Below are 26616 nucleotides of genomic sequence, written 5' to 3' on the forward strand. Positions count from 1 at the left end.
GCAGCACAGCATAGCTCAGGCAGGACAGGGAAGAGGATCCGGCTTAAAGAGCTTGCAGAGACAGGGAGCCCCTGTCAAGACAGCTTCCAGTGCTTTCTCAGAAGGCCTTCAAGGCCAGACAGTGACTTAGCAGAATTGGCCATGAGCCCAGGCCAGCCCCTGCGAGTGGGGAGGATGCATTCCCCGTATCCTGTATCCACACTCCTACTCTGGTTGGCAATATGTAAGAGTCCTCATTACCAGCAGTCTAGGAAACGGGCCATATACTTCTTGTTCTGATAGTGTCGTTCTGGAAGGCGGGAGCTTCCCCCCACCCCAGAATATGAATCTAGTTTTGGTTCAGGGAGTGGGACTAACTACTGTTGTTATCAAAAGCCTGGGATAGCTTCTGAGTTTCTGAGCAGAGGTACAAGCATTTCAGTAACAAATGTATAGTCTTCCTCCATGGCCTTGCATTCAACAAGGTGGGTTGCCCTTCACTTCGGTCCTATGGCAGGCATCTCATAATACTGCTGATTTTGAGCATCTTTTTCTTGAGTCTTAACAGCACAGGGAGTGCTACATATTGTGGTGCAGTATAGGTTTAAAATGGATTATCTCTTCTTGTGGAGACAGTTACTTTTATTCCATACTTAACAGTATTTTGGGAAGAAGTTGTGATTACACATCATAATATTCCTTCTTAAACTAGTGAAGGTTTAGATTTAATCTGGTATGCGTGACTTGTTTTTAAAACATGCCTTTCCACTTTGCCTTTTCAAAGTTTGCTTTGCAGATGTAGCATTTTTAGTTCAGTTGTCTTTCATTAGCTGAAATACCTTTGCAAATACTTTCAAGTTAAATATTTCTTCCCAAAGCGTCAGTCTGTTTTTGAGAGTTGATTTTTCATTCATGTACAGAACTTACTGTTTGAATGACAAACTTCTCCGTTATGCAAAACAAGTTTATAAAAGGAAAAAGAAGTTTGTGAGTCTGGGTTTTTTTGTTTGATTTGTTTTTAAAAGGCTGTTTACCAGAAGATGGCCCTCCAGGCTGAGGCCTATTTGGTGAGATGGGGTTGAGGAAGAAATGCCTTAACCTCTGCCTGTATAAATGTAGCTGGCCAGGTATAGGTCTGTGATGTATCCCAATAAAATAAAGAAGGTTTTTGTCTGGAAAAAGCAGGAAACAATATGACTGCATAACCTTTTTAAACATGGGAGTCAAGACTAGAATGTGTCAAAACTTTATATTTTTTCCTTGCGCTGATTTCAATACTAAGTAATCTTTTGCTTTTGGATTTAGAACCAAAATATGTTTTCATTGTGAAATTATGTATCATCTGATAAAAGGTGAGAAAGCAGCTGACAGGTTCTGTTATGATTAAATTTTCATATAAAATTATAAAGCAAGTTATTTCTATTATTTTAAATACTGTAATTGGGGTAAATGCCTGCTAATTTGAATGAATTTATACAGGTAACTGTAATCTTGACTTATAAGACAAGTCAGAGAGTACCTACTGGTACTGTTTATGGTTTGTTGTTCAGTGCTGAACAGTACCAGGTGATGCTTCTACTTCTTAACAGCCTGGGCCCTCAGAAAGACCTGCAGCATTCGCTGCTGTCTGACACAGTTCTGTAATACTGTTTCTTTCCTCACAAATGGGGGGAAGGCAAGCTAATCTTTGGGTGACTTAACGGGTGCAGTAGAAGGGTATTAATGGCTTGAAACATTTGTGAGAGAAGTGAGAAATTCTCAGTTACTTACTTGTGTTTATTTTATTGATTGTGGTGAACCTTGGCATTTCAATTGTTTTCCTTTATCTTTGAAGGGAAGAAGAGGTTGTGTAGACTCAGATAGAAGGACTGGAAATTCAAATTGATTTTGAGTTTCCCTTATCTAAATACAATTCATATAGTCACTAACAAAAGGTTCAAATAGTTGAGTTTCTCCCAATGTAAATGTTCTGTGTGGTTTTAATCTGCCTTTTGTATTTTAGGGAGATGTGTCTGTGGGACGTGAATGACGGGAGATGCATAGAGTTTACTAAACTAGCCTGTACGCATACTGGCATACAGGTTAGTACTTGGAGGTCCTATTCTATATTGCGAAGTGTGGATAACTATAGATTAATTATCAAAACAAGGCTATTTTGTTTCTTTTTAAGCTTAATAATGACATCATACGCATACTGAAGTGTCTCATAAATAGTTTATGCTGTGTCATGAAATGCCCTAGGGCTGGAAAATCTGTGCTGCGCTTCAGCATTTGAAAAAATGTATCATATTTAATGAGAGAGGCTGGAAAGTAAGGAGGAAAAGGAGAATGTTTTCAGAGGAGTACTGCCAGGAGAGATGGGAGCATGAGGATGGTCTTGGCAGGGAAGGCTGAGCCAGGCTCCTGTCAGCTATAGGAGCTAAGTGTATGGGGTAAGGATTGCCTTGGGAAGGTAACTCTGCAAACAGCTCCCCTCATCAGTGCAGAGTAGCGATGTTTAAACATATAGCTATGCTTTAGAATATATTTATAAAATTACGGGATTTATTAGAAATGAAATGGTATGTCTCACAGAGTATAATTTCTGTATTTTGTTAATATCCATTTAGTTCTATCAGTTTACAGTTGGGACTCAGCGTGAAGGGAGGCTATTATGCCATGGACATTATCCAGAAATTCTTGTTGTGGATGCTACCAGCCTTGAAGTTCTTTATTCTTTATTATCAAAGATATCTCCTGACTGGATCAGCTCCATGACTATCATTCGATCCAATAGAACACAAGGTAATTATTTTTTTTGCTTTTATTACAGCTTTGCCTGCCTGTAAGAGAAGCACTTTTTTTCAAATTTTTCAAGAACCTGGGAAGGAACTAGTATGTTACTACTTGTGATCTTGGGCAACACGCAGCAAGCTTTCCAAACCTTTCCAGAAAGCAAAGTATATGTAGTTGTTTCTAGTCCCAGGAAAAGAGGATAGTTCAGTATGCAGTGTTGTCTCTGGGACAGTATCAAATGGGAGTTTTGGCTCTGGCTAAAATGTAACTGCTTTCTCATCAACCAAACCTAAAATCTAGCCAAATCACTCTGTGTGTGCGCTTGGCAGGATCCAGGCTCGCCTAGTGAATAGATTCGGTTCTGTCATCTGCAGTGTGTGCATGCGCTGAAACCTGAAGGACAAAGAACCTTCCTACAGGAAGAGTGGTTTGTTGTTTTTTTTCCACGGTGTATGAAAGTGTTCCACTAGGGTGATAACTTATTTTCTTTTCAAGAACTGAGGAGTTCTGCAGAGTACTTTGACAGCGAGAGCCAGAAAACTGGCATAACGCTGAAGGAAGATGTGTAGTATACATCGAGAGTATTTGGCAAGCTATACATTATAATTTTTGACAAGATATATACGTATTATGAGTATTTCTTGTGATTAGTAGCTTTATAAAAAACACTGTCATAACACTTTCAAAGGTATTATTGTAGGAAATGTGTTTAAGGAATGTGCTGATTAAAGTATGCAATAGGGTTTAAAAATCTGAAGACTGTAGAGGGAGGAACTTCTGTAAAGTGATGACAGGCAGTATAGTGGAGAGGTATGCGAAGTAGGCTTGTGTTCGGTGGTGAATTAGTTGACATGGTTTGCGGTGATACCTGTCCACACTCTGTTTTGCTCTGCTACTTTGTGTTAGTTTGCTAGGCTTTAAATTCTGGCGGCTGAGGCAGAGGGGTGTCACATTCAGGTTTTACTGTTGTGGAGACTATAATTCCTAAGAGGTTTAGGGAATGCTAAGGAAGAAGATCCTAATAAAAGGAGGGGCTTCTATCTCTAGTTAGGCTCACAGCAGTTGTAAACTGGGCGTTCCCAGCATCCTGGAGTGGGAAAGCTGCATTGCTCTCCCCACATCATCTAAGTTGCTGAAACAACTGGAAGTGAAATCTGGTATTGTTTCCTGATACTACTTTTATTTTTATTTTTTGTTTTGTAATCACTTTTAACATTGTAATCAAGACGTTACTCCCTGGATTTTGGTCTCACACCAGACTGGTCTGGTAGGAACAGGAATGTCTAGAAAGTTCAGCTAGCACTTGATACACTTCGATTTTTTGTGAAGGTAATAACTCTCATGGAGTAATTTTGCAAAGATGCCCTTTGGGAGCCCACAGCCAAGAGATGTGTGGGCAGCTGTACAACTAGAGTGTGCTTCCCTTTAAACTTCAGCATCCTTACAGGCTGGTGTGGGCAAACAGCTAGGCATAAGCAACAAATCTCTCTTTTTGAGAGAGTAACACCTTGCCTTTGGGGGAGAGTGATGGGACAACCTGCAATGTCTGATAGCAGTACTAGAAGCAACTGTGACTTCCCTTCCTCCCCATTTAATTTGAGCCCTGAGTATTAATTGAGAGATGTAAACACAACCATGGAATCTGTGTATACGTATGCACATGTGCTTCTGGAATACGGCTTTGCAGATAAATGTTTGATTCTGAAGCAAACACTTCAGGAATGTTTTGGTAAACTTATAATGTTGAGGTACTCTCAGTATATTTTTGTACTCAGATATGCACAAATGCGCCACAAAATGAAGATGTCCTTGTACTCATCAGCCTAATGTTTGTTTTTCCCCAGAGGATACTGTTGTAGCAGTTTCAGTGACAGGCATCCTGAAAGTATGGATAATAACCTCTGAAGTTAGTCGGATGCAGGTAAACAAAGGCTTCTGAATTAATGATATTTCCTGTTGAGATGAAGGAGGAACTTCTAGTAATTCTGTTCCCTGTTCTTTCAGCTACTTACCTAATGGTATTATGGTTTTCTTCCTCTTTGCCATTTGAAAATCAACTTCAATCCTGCTTTACTGATTCTTCAGGTTATCAGCAGAACTCCTAATCTTTCTCATGTTTGACTCAGAATTAATTTCAAAATTAAGAGTAGAATAATCTCAGAATTCTACAGATCCTTTTTTTAATTTGTACCATGTAATGATTTGTATTAATATACAAATGTTCTTGTTAATACACAAATGTTTTTCTTTTAATTTTTCCCTCCTTTTTAAAAGTCCTATTCTTTCATGAATTCATCTTGTACTACCTTCCGCAGGAGTTTTGAGTTCCAAAGAGCATTTAGTAACAGAGATTGCTGCACTAATGTGTAACTTTCCAAACTGATACGGATGCTGTACTGCATGCATAACTTTATTCAGTACAGGCAGAACTTACCTATGCAAGAGTTTGCAGTATAAGTACTTGCTAGTTGAAAGAGATGCTGCTGCTAAATACATGTTGACTGTGTATAGTACAGATAGAAGAAATAAGTCAGAGTGAAAGTTTGCCCTGTACTGCATAGGGGAAGTGTGTGCCTTTTAATGTGGTGGTGGCATTATAGAAATTACTTTATCACAGTACTTAATTTTTTTTAAGATTAAGTTCTCCAACTGCATTTCTTATGCTCTTAAAATATCTGTGCTTTTAACAATTTTCATTATAGTTTATTATATCATACTATATTGTTATTAAATTTAGTATTTATTGTTAAAATTTGTTATTCAATCTGGCGTTTTCTTTGAGAAAGATAAGTGAGATGGAAAGATGCCTGAAGGGTCTGCTGAGCCAGGAATAGTTTTTTTACAAATATTCATTATTAGGGATTGCTATAGCTCCCTGTTATTTGGCAGTTCTTGCCTTCCTGTATACTAAGGAATAAAAGTCTTAAAGGAGATTTGCTACATGTCTCGTAGCAAATTAGGTATTCACAGAAACCTCTTGTAAAAGATACACCTTACTATAGATGTTCAGCAACTATGGAAAATAACCTTGTGTTATGTAAATGAACTATTTTTTGATGAACTTGTTTATTTCCAGGATATTTATAATGCAAAAGCAATATGATTTGCATTAGCTTGGAAGACCTTGCTTTTGACCCCATTAGGGGACAGAGGTGGTATTCTTGTTTCTTTGTTTCATAGTTTCAAACTTGACAAAATTGTTTGCTCTCAAAGAATTTTCTGGAAACCCTTGTCATATAGCTAACATCACATTTAACAGTTACACTTTAAAAAAAAAAAAAAAAAAGCACCAGTGAAGAGTATTGGCTATTATAAAAGTAAGAAATGCAAAGGCCTAACTAAACAGGAGCTTATCACAGTCTAGTCTATTTTGGGGTACGGGGAACCTTGGAAGAATGAACTGTGGGCTGAATCTGCTTAGTTTGAGCTGATGTCTGGATGCAGGGTAATTCACTGATAGTGATGATACTAAATAGGCACCACTAATCTGTCCAGCTGGTGAATTTGTAGACTTAAGTGACGAAAGAGGATACCACATGCTCTTGCAGATCTTCTTACGAGGAATAATAGAATAAGATCTGCTACAAGTGTTTGGTTTTTCCTTAGAAGTTGGCCATCTGGTGTCTTATGAAACAGCATAGTCCCTTTTCCATCACATGGTCTCTGTCATGTTCCTAAGTCCAATTTGAGCAGGAAAAAAAAAATAATCAGCTGGGTATTTTCTTGTTATCTGATTTCCATCTGTATGTTGCTCTTTGTAGAGACTCTCAGTTTCAGATGCAGGTTGCTGTCACACTGAGCACTTAAATGGTTTCTGTGTAGGACAGAATGCTTATTTCGCGTCTTGAAGACAAGGAAATAACATTTCAGGAAAATCCCAGAGATCTGTAACAGAGTAAAGAGCTGTGATCTAGGACATCTGAGTCCCCACTTCTGCCTTAATTGCCTGGCTATCCTGATTTTTGTCTGCCCTGTCACGATAAGGTAATTTATTATGAAAGTGGAGGGCTCTGTGAAATCTGTTGGAGTGACTAGCATTGCAGAGGGCTCTCTGTAAGTCTCCTGTTCATACATGCAGCAGGGCATCTGCAGCCTTCCATTGTTTCAGCCAGGTTTTTACAACTGTCAGCTAAACTGTTCAGATGATGAATGGCATGGTTGTCCCTCCTTCCTTCAAGGTAGGTATCCCAAGTCACAGGGAAGAGGGACAGTCAGTCAAAATGAGGATTAGTTTGGCAGCTAGTTCGTGTGTGTTCTGGATCTGGAAAGGTTAGCAGCGACCACCCTCAGTACAACCAGAAGAGAAAATTTTGCATTGAGGTGGGCCCAGATGAATTAAGGTACAGCATCGATGTCATAGATCAGTCTGGTACTGGCACTCGGTGGAGGGCGTTTGGCCAAATGGTTAAGAACGCATGCTATCTGAGAGTACTAGATTGAACGTCAGAAGAACATGGTCAGCAGTGACTGAATCTTAACCTCTGGCCAGGGGTCAGTCTACAGCTGAAAACTTTGAGGTGTGAGCATGCTAGTGGAATGAGGAAGGGAAGTCTTGTGTATTCAGCAGTCTGGCACTCTGCCTCCACTGCTGTGCTGGTCACTACTTGCACCTGATTATGGCTATGTACATATGCTCTCTAAATGAAAGTGATAACCTTCTGTCAGCGTCATTTTTGTCTGCCTCTACAAGCCAATTTCTTACCTATCACTTCTTCAGTTCTGCTTTTTCGCACATTTGCTACTCTTGTATTTGTGACAGAGTCTGCTGACTTGACTGTCACAGGGAAGATGGAATTTAAGATGCGATATGCCCATAGGAGTATCAAAATAAAACACTGACAAGCTCATGACTTGAGCAAATTTAAAACCATAGAAATGCCTTTCTTGAAGATGATGTTATTACAGAAGGTAATATTGGGGCCATTTAATTTCAGATTTATAATTTTAAATTAAAACCAGTTAATGTTGTGTGTGTTTGTTTGTTTTTAGGATACAACACCAGTATTTGAAGAGGAGTCAAAACCTATTTATTGTCAAAACTGTCAAAGCATTTCTTTCTGTGCGTTTACGCAGCGGTCGTTGCTGGTAGTGTGTTCCAAATACTGGAGGGTAAGGCAAGCTAGCTGAACAACACCTGGCTGCTTTTCACTTTTCACAGTAGAAGCGGATTTAATTAAATTGCTAGTAAGACCTTTAGATCAAGATGCTCTAAGTCCTTTTAACATGTCTATATTGAAACTGAAATTAGCTGCTGTCTGGGCATTTTAATCTGTAATTGGTTAATGACAACAGACTTCTCTGTTTCTTTTCAGGTTTTTGATGCTGGAGATTATTCCCTCTTATGTTCAGTCCCCAGTGAAAACGATCAGACCTGGACTGGTGGTGACTTTGTGTCAGCTGATAAAGTGATTGTATGGACAGAAGATGGACAAAGCTTCATATATAAATTACCAGCCAGGTACTCAACAATGAGATACTCCCATTTATTTTTTGAGATAAAACCATGAGCAACTGTGAAGAAATACTGAGTGTCTTTGGCTTTTTGTTTTGTTACAAGAGCATATGGATGTTGCAAAAACCAGTATTCTGTGAGCGTATTTTAAAGTGTGTCCCCTAAATGTATGACATTGAAGGAATGCTTAGTAACTTAGATTGCCTCAGCCAAGATTGCTTTGCTATTTTCTGATATGACACTAACTCTTTTTCACTTCCTAATGGAGCTGAGTGTTGGGAAGAGGTGTGTTTTGCTGTGGAACAAGTGTCATAAATTAAAATATAATTCAAGTATTACCTTAATGATGTCCAGATAAGGAAGAAATTATTTTTGCTATATGGAGTGGAATGTAAATGATGATTGTATTATTCTGACAGAGTACTTTTTTAGACCATTAAGGGAAGGCATGAACAGCTGAGTTTGTGCACGTAGATGTGAAAAAATAAAATTTATTTAAAATTAGATATCCAAGAGGTTAAATAAATGTAGAATGACCAAAGTAAAATCAAAAGCTTTTCTTCTGGTATGCTGATGACATGCAAACACCTCTTTGTTCTGGGTGGAGATGCAGTTTTGTCTTGGAGATTCTTGAATATTCTCACATAAATCATGCGAGAACTCCTTTCTCACCCTCTTATGTGATTAGAGTACAAGGATGCGAGCAGATCTGTCTTGTGATCTGTCAGAGGAATCCTTGGGTCTGGTGTGTTTTGGGTGAGTCTGAGGCCAGATGTATTGAAGTCCAAAACAGACCTAAAGCCAGGTTTCCTTCATTCTTTTTTCCTTCAGTTCTGAACGTGTAGGGGGAATGAGCTTGACACGTTTGGAGCAGTTATTAATTGACAAAGCATATCCTGTACATTAAAATTAGAGTAACAATTGTGCTATACACTGTATAACAACTGGATAAAATGTAATGATTAAGGGCTTGGGGGTTGATTTTGCTTAGTATTACTTAGTTAGCTAGTGCTGTAGTCAGTCACTCTACTAATACAAGGATTTTTACTCCTTTCTCTTAAACCCTAGCTGTCTACCAGCTAGTGATTCATTTCGCAGAGATGTGGGGAAAGCAGTAGAAAATTTAATTCCACCTTTATTGTACAGTGTGTTGGACAGAGCAGATAAACAGGTAAAATATATTTTTTAATGAGTTTTTTTATGAACTGTGTTTCTCCTTTAGAGAATTGAAACATGCATACATGATGACCAGTTCTTCTTTTCCAAAGTTAGGCTTTTAGGATTTCTTCTTTTCCTAGAGTAGATGGTGCGATTTCTCTGCTGTTTTGTTTGGTTTTCAGATAAATACAGAGGTTGGTCTCTGGTCAAGTGAAACTTCAGTTTCTATGTACTGACAGTTTATCATTCATCAGTACCTGGAGAATTAGAAGTCAACTCATGATGTGCATTGTAATTAGGCAGTAGCTGAGCAAGAGCCTTTGGAATCACAGCTTTGAATTGGAAAGTTTAAATCCTTGCAAAGTAAAGAAAACAAGATTTTGTAGACAAGGTCTTTTTTGAGCTGTGCTTCACTTTTATATCATGCTGTGAACTGTATCTGCTATAAACTAATACATCTAGGACTGCTGTATGATGTATCTAGCACTTCTACCTATAAGCAACTGTCTGATTTATGAATGCTATTATTACAAGACTATTGTAGGAAACACTTTTTTTATCTTAACAGTTTAATCTGTTGCCAAATTTGGATATTGAAACACTTAACTATTTCTTTTTTTTTTCTTTATGTTGTCAATAGATACTAAAACTTTTTTGCTTCTGTTGTGGACCATGTTCCTCACTGAGTAGTGTAATTTCAGCTCGCCTTTGCAGTTAGAATGTTAACAATTTTAGAATATGCACACACACATATAAAAATTATTCTAAATATGAATATTTAGAACAAAACCAAATATATACAAAAATCTTTTTTCCTCTCCCCTAAACCTTATTTTCTAAGTAACCACAGTTTCTTCTGATTAGTATTGCTGTATTTATTCTTTGTCCTGTAAGAAAGATAAAGCATGAAGTAGCTAGTTTTTGTCCTGCTTCTTTGTAAAGTACAGTGGATTATGTGGGGAAAGTAAATTTTGAGGTTTGTACATGGTTTACGTGTATTCAGAAGTTGTTAATTTATCTTTTTTAACAGCTGCTAATATGTCCTCCAGTTACTCGATTCTTCTGTGGACATAGGGAGTTTTCCTATAAACTGTTAATCCAAGGAGACTCTTCAGGGAGACTGTGTATTTGGAGTGTGCCTGATACTCTTGAACAGCAAGGTAGTGCAAAAGGTATACTTAATTGTCAGTCTTGTTGCAAGTCTTTTAACAGGGGTGTCTAGGTTTTTTGTTACGCATTTTGTTACTGGATAAAGTGCTGCTGCTTTTCCTACAGATCCATGAAGTTGTTTGGGTTTTTTTAATTGTTAGCTTCTTGTAGGAGTTTTAGTAACTTAATTTTTTCATAAATGATCAAAAGCTTAATTTACTCTGAATATTTTTCAGGTTTTTAGCTTTGACTGCTTCATTCCAAACGCTAGCTATGGCCATTGCTGTCTGCTTGTGTAACTTCTTCTTGTAGCTTAAATCATGTATTTTTCTAGTTTCCACATATACCGTTTTTATGTGTTGCTGTAGCTTCACTTACGTAGTTAGTGAATTTATCTCCAGTATGTACCTTTTACTTTGTTCAAAGTGTTGTGATACGGTGTATTTAAACTTCAAGATCTTTTCAGAAAAGCATTTATAACGTCTGTTCTTGATTATTTTTTTTATTTTTATTTTTAATCCTCCTCTCACCTCACCCCTTCCTTCTTTTCTTTTTAAACAGGACTGCAAACAACAACTTCAGTATCCCTCCAGGAAGCTTTTGATAAACTTACTCCTCGCCCTGCTGGGATTATAGACCAACTAAGCTTAATACCAAACATCAATGAACCACTTAAAGTTACAGCCAGCGTGTATATCCCAGCACATGGGCGTTTGGTTTGTGGTCGTGAAGATGGAAGCATTGTTATTGTGCCAGCAACACAAACTGCTGTAGTTCAGCTGCTGCAAGGAGAGCATATGCTCAGGAGAGGTATGCAAGTAAGCTTTTGAAAAGCACAGCTGGATTACCCTGTGCACCTGTCATGAGATACCGTGAAGTAAGAAATAGATTCACAAAGTGAGCATTAAGTCCTTTTACAGATAGAATTCATATAACAGTTTTCTTAACAATTCTGATGCTCGATTATGTAATAAGAAACCTAAGTAATAAATTAACTGTAGCCAGTTTGCATCAATTAGGAGGAAGGAGCAGGAGATACAGTATGTCATGAACTGACCATAAACCCCATTCCCCGCCCCCCTGCACTGCTGGCAGGAGGAGGGAGAAAAAATGGGGAGTGAAGCTAAGCCTGGGAAGAAGGTCTTACCTGTGGGGGTTTTTTAAGATTTGGTTTTATTTCTCGTTATCCTAATGGATTTGATTGGTAGTACACTTGACTTGGGGAAATTAGTTTATTTTGCCTGTGATGGCGATTGCTGAGAGCTATCTAACCCAGTCTTTATATCGACCTGGGAGCCTTTTGTTACGTTTTCTCTCCCCTGCCCAGCCGAGGAGGGTGGTGATGGAGCAGCTTTGGTGGGCACCTGGCCTCCAGCCAGGGTCAAACTGCCACAACAGGGAAAGGCTTGGATATTTCTCCTGGGTTTTTGAGATGCAGTAGCAAAGATATGGTGAGGGACATCTCTTCAGAATCATCCTGGGCACTGTGCTCAGCTGGGTTATTAGTGTGCCTGTGAAGAGCTCCTTGGGAAAATCATACATCTAACAGAGAATTCCTTCTTCTATATTGTGTAGTTAGTTGCCTGCTATAGGTTGGCCTGCTCTTGTATATTTCTGTTCCAGATGTTGTTAATACTTTTGTGATCATAGCTGCAAAAAAATATTTGGGTTTTGATGTTTCTAAGTGTTGCTAAATCATGTAAATATTTTTTCTGGAAATACACATACGAGCTTGTCAGTTATATACAAGGCTGTTGGTTGTGCTGTTTCCATTATATGAGTTACTTTGTATAACTTTCTACAAATACTGTCTTTTTCTTCATGTGAAGTTGAATTGCCTTGAAGCTGATGCATTATTCCACAAATAAGCATTGGTGATTCCTACACTCATAAAAACACAGAAGTGCCTGTATGTATTCTACTTAAAGTTTGCTCTGCTTGGTAGAAAGCATAATCATGTAGAGGAAAAAAATTCCACTACACCATGCAGATATTGCATAGAATACTTGATCATGATATTTAATTTACTGGCCCATTTTGTTAAATTTGCCATCTGAAAAGACAGGGTTTTCTCATATCTTTTGCTGTAGTTAACACCTTACAATGAGAATGATATAACTGATGTATTTGATCTCAGTGAACAGAAGTCTCTCCATTCTTGCTTTGTGTTCACAAAAATTATTTTCCTTTTTAAATTTAAATTTGATGCCATTAACTTATTCTGCACAGGCACCAAATGCATAACACTGCAGACCTGCATGTTGCTGTTGTGGCCAGTGCAGAGTAAGATTATGCAATTTTGCTGGTTCTGGTCCTCTTGGTTATAACCCTGGATAAATTAGTGTTTGAGGGGGAAGGGAGTTTACTTTTTCACACCTTTGTGGCCTTTTAAAGTATTTTTTTTCTGGGATGTTTTTGGGGAGAGGAGACTTTTAAGACAACTGAATTACTTTAAAGTGACTTTGTACAGTAAGGCAAAAGGAGTTATTTGGTCCATGTCCAGTAAGAAAAAATATGAACACTTCAAAATATATGTCTAATCCTCTAAGAGCTTCTGTCAAAAAATGCCGTATGCCTGTATTATTTTTTTTTCCTGGTTAAATCAAGAACAGTGTTTCGGATCGTTACTGAATTACATCTTTTTCCCTCTTCTTGTCTTTTCCCCCTTTCCCCCATTCCTCAGGTTGGCCACCTCACCGGACTCTCAGAGGCCATCGAAACAAAATTACATGTTTGCTGTACCCTCATCAGGTTTCTTCTCGTTATGATCAAAGGTATTTGATCTCAGGTGGTGTGGATTTCTCAGTCATCCTATGGGATGTATTTTCTGGAGAGATGAAACATATCTTCTGTGTACATGGGGGAGAAATTACACAACTTCTAGTTCCACCAGAAAACTGTAGTGTAAGTTTTACATAATATGTCTGATAACCTGTTTTGCGTTTTCCATAAATGGTACGGTTCCTCAATTCCGTGACAATGTGAGTGAAATATGAAACACTGAGAAGGTAGCACTGACCCAATGCGTAACTCTTGCAGACACTTAAAAAGAGCTTAATTGTTCTGTTAATCTTGGCTTTTTTTGCATCATGTATGCTACGTACAGGATAAAAATTGTGGAAAAAGTGGATATTAAAACCTAGGTAGCTAGGGAAATGCTTAGCATTTTAATACAGCATTAACAGTGAGAGAGGATTTCCATGACGTGGAAGCAGTCTTTCTCCCTGAAGGTGTTGGCGAATGTGGTAGGCCATGGATTTTAAAGGCGATTTTGTATCTCATAACTTGGATGAGTAGAATTGAATGAACTAAATGACATTGATTTTCCATGGTTTCTCTTCTTTGATCAGCAAAACAGGTTTTAACACCTGTTTGCTCTTTATGATCTGCAAGAGGCTGGATTCAAGAGAATTTCTGCAAGTGCAATTCTGTTTCTAGTGACCTCAGTGGGTTTAACCATAGATTTGTGTGCCTAGCTTTTGTTTATAAAATAGGTTGTTGATCGCCATGCTTGGTCCAGTGAATGAGAGATTATTAAACACAAACTCTGCATTATGATTAAGATTTCTTTTTTTTTTTTTCTTTTACTAGGCAAGAGTCCAGCACTGTATTTGCTCTGTTGCCAGTGATCATTCAGTAGGTCTTCTGAGTCTGCGGGAAAAAAAATGCATCATGCTGGCATCCCGTCACCTTTTCCCTATTCAAGTAATAAAATGGAGGCCTTCTGATGATTACCTCGTGGTAGGATGTTCAGATGGGTCTGTGTACGTTTGGCAAATGGATACTGGTAAGGTTAAGTTCAAAGACATTGATTAAACAATTTTATATATATGGTTATAGTTTTGTGTAAGTTGCATCTGAGAGAAGAGTTTCAAATTTTTTGCACACTTTCCACATTCCCAAAAATCTGTAGATTATGTAACCTTTTTTAAAATACATATTTCAGTATTTGGAATAACTCATTTAGTTTTGGAGAAGTATAGCTTGCTGTGGCTGTTTCTCCTCCTACATGTTTTCCTAGTCATCTTCAGAGAAACCAATTAAGATACTGGCCTGCACTTAGAGCGTCCTCTCAGTGTATTAGTAACTGTGCTTCCCCAGCAATTTTCCTGAAAGCTTGGTGTAGAAGTGCAGCACCTTGAATCTACAATATTTTCATCATCTGCAGAGTGAAGAAAGTGTTTGTCTGTTGTTTTGTATTGTTTGTTTTGTTGTTTGCTTGGTTTTGTTGTGTTTTTAAAAAAGGGACTAATGCTTAATTTAGAAGAAACTGAAAATGAGTCAACAGAATGGACAACATGGAATAAAATATAAACAGCTTTGTTGGAGAAAAATCTGTGATATTTGAAAGGAAGACAGTGAGGGTAAAAAAAGCATCAGAATATATGCATTATGTAATTACCTTTTAACTCCTTAACTCACTGTAGTTTTGTGGTTAAAAAAACCCACAAACCTACGATAATGTCTGAATATTATTTTCAGCTTATTGTGAAAACTAGATGAGAATGGGTTTTGATTCAAGCTCTAGGAAGCAAAGAGGAACCTGAGATACATTGTGGAAAACTTAATCCATGCAGGTAGTTGGGTGAGAAAGAGAATTAAAAATGATTGAAAACAGCCATCTGCTAAAAATGTTGAGCAACTGTAGTCATTGCTCTCTGGTCAGTACAGAATCACGTCTTGGGTTTTTTAAACTCGTCTTGATTTTTTGTTAATGTCTTTTTTTCCTTACACACTTCAACTTCATGGAAATTTAGGGAAATTCTGTGCCTTTAGGAATATTAGTTCTAAAAATAGCTGTTAACACAACAAAGTTTTATGCATTGCATCCTGTGATGTAAATTATTTTCACCATTGTTGTACTTGAGATACTTTGGACATTCTGAACTGCTTCTGCTTAAACTCCATGCTTTTCAAAATATTTGCAGGTGCGCTGGACAGGTGTGTGATGGGAATAACAGCAGTGGAAATTCTGAATGCCTGTGACGAGGCAGTCCCAGCAGCTGTGGACTCCCTGAGCCATCCTGCCGTCAACCTGAAACAGGCAATGACTAGGCGTAGTCTGGCTGCTCTGAAAAACGTGGCACATCAGAAACTACAGACTCTTGCCACTAATCTACTTGCTTCTGAAGCATCTGATAAGGTAAGCTGTGTATCAGTTTGTTTTTAGTGCAGTACCTGAAACATTTATTTCCATAAATAATTGAATGAAATATGGGAATTCTTCATCGTTGTAACGGAAAGGTTATTATTCAAAGCTGTGTGAAATTTTATTAAAGACATAAACTAGCTTTGCCTGGCCTTGGGTCAGTCCTAGGAGTTCACTGTCCTTGAACAAAAAGTATCAGCTGCATTCAGCATTGTTGTGCAGCTTCCAGTGCAGGTGGTATCTAGAGTTATATTTTCAAACCACATTTTACTTACATTTTTTTCTATTTTCTGCTTTCAGTTGTTGTGGTTTTCCTTGCTGGAGTCTAATGCTTTTAAGCTTCCTCTTCACTGTCTCTTAACTCTGTACTGCTTTCACTGTCTTAACCTCTAGTTCTTACCGAACCTGGAGAATATGCACCAGATATATTGCTACCTATCTAGAAAGAGGGGAATTTATTTTTAATGTCAACCAACACAATCTCTTCCATACCTCTCTGAATATCGTTTCCCATTAATGTTACTGTTCGTAATGCTACCTGCCTCTTCACATGCGTTCTGCTGTTACGGGTTTTTTTCAGGTTCAGTTTATTTAAAATCTGACTTCAGCAGCATTTCACAGAATCAGGAATATTTGCTCAATTATATAGGTTCTGTTAATTTGTAGTATTGATGGGTAGACAAGAAACCAGCCTGCGATCCGTATCAATCAAAAGCAAGTCTCACCCTTTTTGTTTTGTGCTAACTTTAAGGAATGGAACTGGCATTGATTTGTTTTTTACCTCTTCCCACCCACCACGTTGGGCATGCTTTATGCACTCGTGCAAATGTTCCTGAAGGTGGAGCTACAGCTTGAGTTTATTTTACTTTGATAACTGTTGCTGTGACAGTTCAGAAAAAGTATTACTGAAATATATATACAAATAGATATAAATGGAGCCAAAGTAATTTCAATGCTAAAAAATAATTACAGTTTGAGAAAGACTTTTAAGTGTTTAATGCCAGAATATATTGAGCTGAGCTTAGCTGATTCCTAAATCACAAAACATAATTTCAAAAGTCCTTGAATATTAAGCAATGAAATATTTACAGATGGTTCCATTTGAATTCATCACTTAGTAACTTGTTAAAAGCACTCATTAGCTGTTCATGAGCACCATATGTCAATGTATAGATAAAGTGTATAAGCCATGGTATGTAAACATGTGTTCATTCAACACAAAACTTGACAGTGTGTGTATATGGATGTTACAACTGGCTACTTTCCAATCTGAGCAATGAGCAAATGCTCATATTAAGAACTCTGGTAAGCAGACCCTTCTGGTAATATCATAATGTAAGAGTTGTTCAGGTATTAGAGCAATAGCAGGATGGTGAGCCTGCATGTTGATCTCTGGAGGCAGAGGATGATTCTTCTCTACTCAGGTTGTTATTGCACAAGTGGGAAGCACCTTAAATATTTTGAGATGCGGGGGGCATTCCTTTTTGAAGTAGGAATGATCTCTTTCTCTGAATCGGTATCTCACAATAAGAAGTAACTTGGATTTCAGATTGTTATTAAGTAATTTTTACGTTATAGCATTAATTTTATTATTCTGAAGAGCAAATGGAGTGCCATATGACATGTACCCCAGGAAAAGATAGTACCATGTAAAAATTTTAAGGAACTTCACTATGAGAGTAGAACAGTGCAAGAGTCAGTTCTTAATATCCTGTTAATTTTAATGTGCCACATTTTTTCAGTTTGGTGGACTTGGACTGACCATTTTGAAAACTAATGCGCAGCTGACAGCATCACAGATCTGGTAGAGATGGGGGGAAAAAAGCCAAGAGTAACTTTTAGAAATAGGCTTAAGTATTGATGGTGGTTTAGCTGGTGGGCTCAGTACCGTATCAGTGCAGATAAGAGAGCTGAAGGAAGAACTTTCTCTTGGTCGTCATGTATTTTTTTGTTTTGGCCAAATGTGGAGAAAAGTTGTGACCTTGTGAGGGTTTTACAAACTTTGTCACAGAAAGAATGTGACCCCCAACATATAAGTTTTTATCTTTCTGTTAATTTTGCATTTCCTTCTATTAATCTTTATCTTGAAGGAAACTGGGAAAAATATCCTTGTAGCTGTGTGTTAAAGGAGTATGCAAGAGGCTTTCCTTTCCCTGAGCCCTTTGTGCTGGTGGATCCTGCTCTGGGCAGGGGAGTGGGTTAGAGGATGGCCAAGCTAGCCGTCCTGCGGCTGTCTTGCTTACAGTTCCTCTTAGCAGCGATTCCAGTACACTGCCGTGCATCGTAACTTTTTTCCTAATAAAGACCTGTCAGAGCAGACGGGTATTAAGTTTGTTTAGTGTATCAATGCCATTCAAAAATGGTGGCTGAGTCCAAACAAAAAGAGCTTGTGTTTCTGTCACCTTTCCCTTCCCGTTCAGGCAGTGCTAAGGCAGCAGCAGCCTGGGCTGTGGCCAGCAGGGAGCAGCAGCACCCTGCCCCCAGCCACTTGCTGCCTTGGCTTCTGTCACGTCTTCATTTCTTTTGCCACCTTCTGTCACATTCGGTTTGGAAAAGAAATGTCACTTAGGGAGAGCACACCTCAAAATACCGCCATCATGGTTCTACAAATAGATGAATAGACATGTGCTCAGACTTGGGTGCAGCCAGTGTGGCTGTGCACGTACATAAATATGAATGTTGCATTTGTACGTGCTGTGCAAACGTACATCTATGTGCAGGTTCCTCACATCCAGTGAAGGTGTTGCTACCTGCAAAGGCACGATACACAGCACAGAAAAATGTGTTCTGTACCATGATGATGTTCATGGTATGGAATATAGTAGGTCAGTGGTGATTAATAGCTAAAATATTCTGGTTATGTTGCTGCTTTTAATTTTACTATTGTGCCCGCTACCAGAGACGATTTAATAAAAAGTTACCTGCATTACACTCAGAGAAAATAACTAGATTTTTTTCTATAAGGAATGTGTGAATAAATCAGTGCATTGTAGAACATAACTTGCAGCTGTAGTTTATTGATACTTAATTATTTCTGTTCTGGTTTCAATTATTCATTATTAGCTTCTCATGGCAAATTTATGTAATAAGCATAGTTTATTCATTCTCTGAGCTGACCACTAAGAAAGGAGCAGAATTTGGCTAGTTCCTTTAGTTCTGATTGTGTTAGGCCCTGGCTGTTTGTCTGGCATGGTGAGCTAGACCACACCACAGCTCCTCCGAGAAATGCAAGGACAAGGAGTAAGGAGGATGGTCTCTGTTTAATTTTTTTTTCATAATCCCTCTGACCAAATGTGAATTTTCATTCCGGTAGTAGCTTAACTTCATTACATAAGTGAAATTAATTTTAATTTGAGGAAAGACAGAAGAAAAATCATTTGATTCTAGCAGTATAGCAGATGATATTGAAGACTTTGCCAGGTCTGCATTCCGTTGTTGGAGAGTCTTTTGATATGTTTTGAATATTGCTCTGTGTGTGTGTGTATGCTTTTCATATCTTGTTGGTTTGTTACAAAGTGAGTGCATTGGAATAATGTAAAATATATACGTGCATTTGCTGAGAATCATCCTCTGAAAGTGAACAAGAACTACTGAGTGCAGCAAGCAAACAAATAATTGTACTTGCTCTTCTCCGCTTCAGCTCCATACAGTAAAATACACATGGGTATTCATTCTAAGCAAAATATGAGCAGCCTTAAGAGCCTGCAAATTAAAGTATTAGTGTGGCAGAAAAATTAAGATTACGATATCAAATAAGACTAACATAGTGGATTGCTTTAGATAAACACACTTTGTGTATATTATGTTTAGACAGGTTTAAGGAGCAGTGTCTTGCTCTTCATTTTTCCCCCTGAGCCTTTTGGTGTGAAACAGTCAAAGGCAGAGGTTACTCTTGCATTGCTCCAAAGCAGCAGTCAGAAATGAATCGCGAGGAAGCTGTGGCTCTATCATCAGCTGCTCTTGATGGCAGGTCAGGGTACTAGAGCCTCCTCTGAGCCCATCACTTTCCAAATACAATGTAAAACTTTGGAGAGGTCAGGTTTTCCTCTGAAAATGTTTTACTATAAAAAGCAATCTTACAGTCTTCAGGGATGTACAGCAACTAATAGCAACAGAAAAAGCAGAGTGCTTTATGAGAGACAAATCTGTGTGACTGAGAACCTTGAGTATGCTAATTTCAAAGCAGGTACAGACAGCGGAACAGCAATTGAACATGTGATGGGTAATCTTTCATGCCAACAGCATTTTGGGGGTCTTTACAGTTACAGTGGGAAAGGAATATATAAAAATTACTTATGTTTTTAAACATGTGCTATGAAATTTTTACAAAACCTAAAGCAGCCAAATAGTTGTAGGACTACAAATGCTTACTGGCTTGACAGAAGTCCTTGAGAAATAATAAATGGTACATATGCATGCCCAATGCATTTCTAAGGTGTTAAGCAGAATATACATTTGTTTCTATAGTAGAATATTAATTTGATTCACAGTGATAAGTACATTTGTTAGTATTCAGAAGTAGAAGGAAAGGGGTTGAAAAATACAAGATAATGGGTGTTGGTAGAAATAATGTAGTTTTGCAGCTTGGCAGATTCCTCAGGAATGGCCATTCCTACTGATGCAGGGTATTTAAGGCTTCATAAGATGTGCTTCAGGTCAGGGAACAAAGGAAGCAATATATCAGGGTACATATAGAATAGGGGGAAAACCTATTAGGGATTCAGGTATATATACAGTAAGTTCAGATTTTTGTGTCATATATAGTGTATTATTTATATAGACTATATGTATTTATAGTGTATGTGTCTATATATATGCATACCTATTTGTACATATATACAGTGCATATATAGGAACTGCAAGCCCTGTTAATTTCTAAGTAACTATCCTGCTGTAAAATGTGCTTTTGTGGTTTAAAAAAGACCCCAGAGAAAGGCAATTTTAGACTGCCAAACTGAAAGAGTTCGTATTAATGTTAAGGCTGTTGAGTTACAGATGAGAAAAGATATAGGAGCCTTGACTGCATTGCTTTTATTGGGTTTTTTGGGTTAATTCTACTTTCAGTAAAGGCTGATGTTTTCGAAACAAACGATTCAGCCTCTGTAAGTTGTAGAGGAAGTACCACCTCTCCTGCTGCTCTTGTTAAGACCCGTGTAGGGTAATGGGGTTTATGTGCTCCCTTAGCCTTAGCTGCCAGGTGAGCACAGGGTTTAACTTCTGCAGTGACTAACGCAACACCGGGAACATTTCTTCATCACGGAACCTGGGAACTGCTTCTCCTGGATGGTTTTCTTGCTCTGACTTTGTATTTCTGTGCATCAAACATGATTGGTCAACCTTACGCCTTTCAGGCTGTTAATTCTCCTGGTTTGCAATTAGTATTTTACTTACATCTCAACAGAGGTTATTTCTGTTGAAAGATTCTCTTTCACTGTTTTGGGGAAACCAAGGACTTGAGCGTAACTTTCGTTAGGAAGAGTAAGGTTCTCACAATACTTACATTCATTTTGTCCAATCGCCGCTTCTGACTTTTTTCTGCTTTTATCCCCTTACATTTACTTTTTTTTTTTTCTTTTTCTTCTCCCTTGGGAGGAGGGGAAGGAGGAGGAAGATGGACTCAAGTAGCGAAGTGAACAAGCAACAAGCTAATTACATATCTGGACAAATTTATTAGTAGATTATTTAGTAGATTATTCATTTTCCAATGGCTTAAATTGATACTATATTTCAGTATCTACATATGAAATACTTAATGTGTTTTAAGTTTCATAATAAAATAATGACATTTTATTGTTCCTTGGAGTATAACTATTATCTTCTAGAATTCAGGAGAAAGAAATGCGAACTTCTGTCTTACCTAGAGAGCTCTATTTTTCTCATAAACTTCTGCAAGTAAAATTTCTGTATTTTAGGGTTGTAACACTTGATCACAAATCTGAAATTCCTGACATTGTGGAAAGTGCTGTAAAATTCTTCACTGAGGTTCTCATAACATGTTTTATACCCATGTGAGTTTTCAACTTTTGATCATTCACAGCTTCTTTAATCTGTGAATTAAGTTTGTGAAAAGTGTTAACAAAGTAGTCCAATTGAAATTTCAATTTTTTTTTCCTTTTTTTTTTTTTTCTTCAGGGGAATTTACCTAAATATTCACATAACTCCCTTATGGTTCAAGCTATAAAGACTAACTTAACAGATCCAGATATACACGTGCTCTTCTTTGATGTAGAAGCCCTGATTATTCAGCTGCTGACTGAGGAGGCCTCCAGACCCAATACTGCCCTCATTTCTCCAGAGAATTTACAGAAAGCCTCTGGCGGGTCTGACAAAGGAGGCTCCTTTTTGACTGGTAAACGAGCAGCTGTCCTCTTCCAGCAGGTCAAGGAAACAATCAAAGAGAATATAAAAGAGCATCTTCTTGACGATGAAGATGAGGATGAAGAATCGATAAGGCAGAGGAGAGAAGATGGTGACCCAGAATATCGCTCTAGCAAATCTAAACCATTAACTTTGTTAGAATATAATCTAACCATGGATACAGCAAAGCTTTTTATGTCCTGTCTTCATGCCTGGGGCCTGAATTCTGTTCTAGATGAGCTTTGCCTTGAGCGTCTTGGGATGCTGAAGCCACACTGTTCAGTGTCCTTTGGCCTCCTGTCTAGAGGAGGCCACATGTCTCTGATGCTTCCTGGCTACAACCAGCCTGTAGGCAAACTGGCATATGATAGTGTGGAGTTAGGAAGGAAAATGTCCGTTACGGAAGGACTGGGAAAGGGGACGTATGGTGTATCGCGTGCCGTCACCACTCAGCACCTCCTCTCTGTTATCTCACTGGCCAACACATTGATGAGTATGACCAATGCCACTTTTATTGGAGACCACATGAAGAAAGGTCCGACCAGGTATGGCAAATACTCGTTTAACTTGTGATAAATTCTTTCAGAGTCTATGTTTTAATACAGCATTTTATTTTGTTTAATTTTGCTGTGGGGTTTGACGTATTAAATGGATATGAAAACCTTTGGTACCTAGATGGAATTGAGTGTTTTTCTTCTTTATTGAACATAGTATTTTTTTATGCCAAGATAACCATGTTGCTTTGGAGTTACTTAACTTACAACGTTAATAGAACATGAAGCTGTATTAACATATGCACCACTAGGTCTGAGAGGCAATTCTTGTTCTCCTTTACAAAGAGTTTTAATAATGTATAGGTCACATTCTAAATAAATCAAAGCATACAGATGAACGTTTTATCACCAAAACATAACCTTGCCTAGGAATTACAAATTAGAAGACTTCTGTCAAACAAACTGTTTATAGGGCTGCTTTTCAAAGTTTGTTTAGTTACAGTATCTTTAGCAAATAATATCTTTTCTTTTTTTTTCCTCTTCCTGTATCCTCCTTCTCCCTCTTCATATATGTTTTGGGTTTAGGCCACCTAGGCCAGGCACTCCCGAGATGTCAAAAGTGAAGGCACCCTCTTCAATTTCAAGTCACGCAGCCCAAGGACAAATTAAGCAAGGTAAAAATCCACGTGCTTTGGAACAATTTGGTATGTCATTTCAGTTCTTGACACTGAAATGATCACCTTACTATCAAGTGCTAAAAATATCGCTAGCTTCTATGTGGGAGGAAAAAGTAGTGTAATATTCTAGATAAAAATTTTAATGACTCAGACCTTTTTAAGAATCAATGTAAGATGCTGATACTGTCATGAAGTCAGTCTCTGAGAATGATTTTTTGCCTATTTTAAGGACTCCAAGCATTGTGGTGGTGTGGTGATAGTAAGAGGTTTGAAGTCTGTCACTGAGGGCTATATGGACAAATACAAAAATGTTTGTTATGAACTAAAGCATAAACACATATAAGTAGTATGTATGCATTTCCCCTCCTTTTTTTTGAGGAGGAAGATATTATTTTAACCGTACCTCTGCTGCTGTTGCTACTTTTATCACTCCCAGTTATGAAAGGTGGCAGTGGATGATACTGAAGACCATCTGATAGTCTGCATTGTATCTTTCTTTTTGTAAATATAATGGTTAAGTACAGGAAGTAGAAAAACATGGGATGTAAAAGAAGGATGTACACATGATTAAACATTAATTTTCTGCTGGAGTAGAGTGGAACAGGGACTAGGACTTCTTCTGGGCAGCAGTAGCATGTGGGAAACAGTCCTGCTGGGACTGGAGACACGGAGGAAGGGGTGGTGCCTTCCTACCTGCTCTTGAAAAACAGAGCTGCCGTTTGATGGGACAAATGAACTACCCCTCTTAATGCCAGAAATAAAGTAAATGTAAACTACTGTGATGTGGCCAATTATGTCTTGAGCTCAAAGCTAAGGAGCAAGGGAACTGTTGGGAAGAGCATGGGGGCACTCATGGGGAGGCAGCCGTGCAGGCTCACGGGGAGCGAGGGTGATGCAGCGCAGCATGCTGGTGGTGCCCGAAAGGGGAAGGGTGGTATGTGGGATTTACCCACTGGCAATAACGGGGATACAATCTGCATGGGACCAGTTGGAGGTTGTGTATGGCTAGAGGGGAACGTATGATTGTAACCTTTGTCATACGTGTTTTGCTGTATGATAAAGAGGAAAAGTATATACATCATTGCTCTTCTTACAGTTCGTTGGGATTTTTGTGGATGTGAGCCCAGCTGCCTGAATATGCTGCAGGGCAGAAGAGGAAAGGGTTTTCTTTTTTAGATGATGTATTTGGTTATTGTGTTAACTAATCTATAAAGCAGATATCATTTAGGATTTATTTAAAGTTTCCTTTGAAAATGGCAATTATCTTCTATTTTTAACTTTTCCCTGTTAACTGTTAAAACTTTGTCTTTTCAATCTATATGAATACAGAGAAACTTGCAATATGTAAAATGATTGTATTTTGCAGAATACAAATACTTTGTACATTGCAGTAAATACCACAATGACAATCTTGAAAGATGTACATTAAAGATATATTTAAGTCTTCAAAAACTGCACTTACGTTGTGCTTGCTAGCTCTAATACAAATCAACTGTGGTTTTCTTCACTCACGTGAAAAATAGGGGATGTTTATATCTGAGGAAGAAACTCGCCCATCAGCAACATTTGTTTATTTGTTCCTTTCTTAAATAGAAATATTTATCTGCTGTGATCTTGGCTGGAAAGGGAAAATAATTTCCAGGAGTGGTATGTGTGAAGCTTCTTTCATGATCAAGATTGCTACATAAATAGAGAAGTAGCAGTCAAAAACAGAAAGCAGAAATAAAAAAGAAGCAAGGCTCTTGTTTCAATATGTGGGACTTTTTTGGTTTTGTTTTTGGGTGGGTTTTTTCTACAGCCACTTACTTTTCCTCTTTCAAATATAATTAATTGAAATGTCAGGATTTCTCAGAGATGGTGTCTACGTAGCAAATTCGATGCAAGAAAAACGTATTCATCACAGAGAGAGTCTGTGTTTTGATAAGATACAGTTCCATTGTAGTTTTTCTTTCCCAAATGAAAACTATGTAATTTTGTGTTGAAATAGCTTTGCTAATTTTGGAGATAGACATACTTTAGTTACCTATTGGAAATATTTATAACTTCTTGAGACAATTGTGTGCTGTCAAAAACAACAGAAAAATCCTCCTGTTCCTAAATCATCATTTTCTTTCTGTTTGGTGACATGTCTCACATGCTTTTGGGGAAGAATGGGTTGGTTTCTAAGGGGTCCTCTTAGGTCATAAGTTTCCTTAGTGTCTTGCCTTTACATCCTGTTGCGCACTACTTGCGGTATCTTGCTATTTGTAAATTTCTAGTGCTATTATTCTTAAAAATCAGTTAGATACACAATTAATGTATTTTATGACATGCTTGATCCCCATCAATTTGACCAGTATTTGTTGTGAGACGAGCACAGCTCTATGCTGTTCGTCTGCAGGGCCAGCTGCTTCCATTACAGTCATTGTTGTAATTACTGATACTGGAAGAGCACAAACTACTACAACAAAATAAGGCAAAAAAAGGAGCTTCAGAGTGAGACTTCAGTTTGGGGTAGTTTTGTGTTTTGACAAACAATCTTTTTCATAAAGTAAATAGGTTTTTTTTATACATCTACTGAAACTAGGTTTTGCTGTTATGAAGTGATTTATGCTAGTCATCCTGTACACATGCCATCATGTCGCATTTCTGTGGGAAGTATGGAAAAAGTAGTTTTGATGCAGATGTCCCACAGTGGCAAAAGAAGTTCACTGCATGAAAAGCAAACAGACCATTCAGAAGACAATGCTTAATCTGTTCAGGAGCTTGAACCCATTGTTGTTCTGCAACGGAATAAAAGAGGGAGATTAATTTGAAGATGCTTGTGCATGACATACGGTAATTTCTCTATAGGAAGGAAGTGTCAGATAGTGACCTCTAAATCTCCACGTTGACCTCGGGTTGTAGCATTTGTATGCCATAAGGTCTGCGCGTCTTTTCATGTGATAATATTAAGTCATGAAGCATTAGTGGAAGTATAATGTTTAGAACTGCTTTTAAATTACATTTGCACCAAGAAATGATGTCATTTACAAAATAAATGTCATGGATGCTGTTTTGAGTAACATGCTTGAACTGTGCTCTTCTGTGGTTGCTTGCCTGTAGTCTTACATTGTATGGTGTGTATGCCTCTGCTTTAAGTTTTTAGTCCTTTCTTTGGTATACGCTTAAAATTATTTGAATGGAGATGCATTTAAAATGAACTTATATTAAAATCAACCATCAGTAATACGTTCTGTGACATTTTAGAGTGACAGATGGGGCAGCCCAGGTTTAAAAGGGGTTGTTACTGGGGGTTTTAATGAGTAGTGCAAATTTCTCATAAGTATGGGAAAAGCAAAAGAACAAACAGTGAAACTCCTGTTTTTAAAATTCATAGTTGAACATGCTGTCAAATCAAATCTCACTATCTAAAGACATGTTTGTAATTGCTTTATTTATGAGTAC

The 26616-nt window shown here is 37.9% G+C and overlaps 1 protein-coding gene across 4 annotated transcripts in view; it reads left to right on the forward strand.

Moving 5' to 3' along the window:
- WDR7 (WD repeat domain 7) overlaps nucleotides 1-26616 on the forward strand; it is a 150710-nt gene that overhangs the window by 17257 nt on the left and 106837 nt on the right. For 3 of the 4 annotated variants that reach the window (XM_037374370.1, XM_037374369.1, XM_037374368.1), the window contains exons 4-16: nucleotides 1982-2060; nucleotides 2589-2763; nucleotides 4599-4675; nucleotides 7744-7863; nucleotides 8067-8212; nucleotides 9275-9377; nucleotides 10395-10536; nucleotides 11075-11323; nucleotides 13197-13417; nucleotides 14105-14300; nucleotides 15442-15656; nucleotides 21795-22564; nucleotides 23099-23187. In XM_037374370.1, coding sequence (XP_037230267.1) covers nucleotides 1982-2060; nucleotides 2589-2763; nucleotides 4599-4675; nucleotides 7744-7863; nucleotides 8067-8212; nucleotides 9275-9377; nucleotides 10395-10536; nucleotides 11075-11323; nucleotides 13197-13417; nucleotides 14105-14300; nucleotides 15442-15656; nucleotides 21795-22564; nucleotides 23099-23187 — 2582 coding nt within the window. The remainder of the gene's footprint in view (nucleotides 1-1981; nucleotides 2061-2588; nucleotides 2764-4598; nucleotides 4676-7743; nucleotides 7864-8066; nucleotides 8213-9274; nucleotides 9378-10394; nucleotides 10537-11074; nucleotides 11324-13196; nucleotides 13418-14104; nucleotides 14301-15441; nucleotides 15657-21794; nucleotides 22565-23098; nucleotides 23188-26616) is intronic. The other variant, XM_037374367.1, reaches the window with a different exon arrangement.

The sequence above is a fragment of the Falco rusticolus genome, chromosome Z (genome assembly GCF_015220075.1).
Source record: "Falco rusticolus isolate bFalRus1 chromosome Z, bFalRus1.pri, whole genome shotgun sequence".
NCBI classification, from domain to species: domain Eukaryota; kingdom Metazoa; phylum Chordata; class Aves; order Falconiformes; family Falconidae; genus Falco; species Falco rusticolus.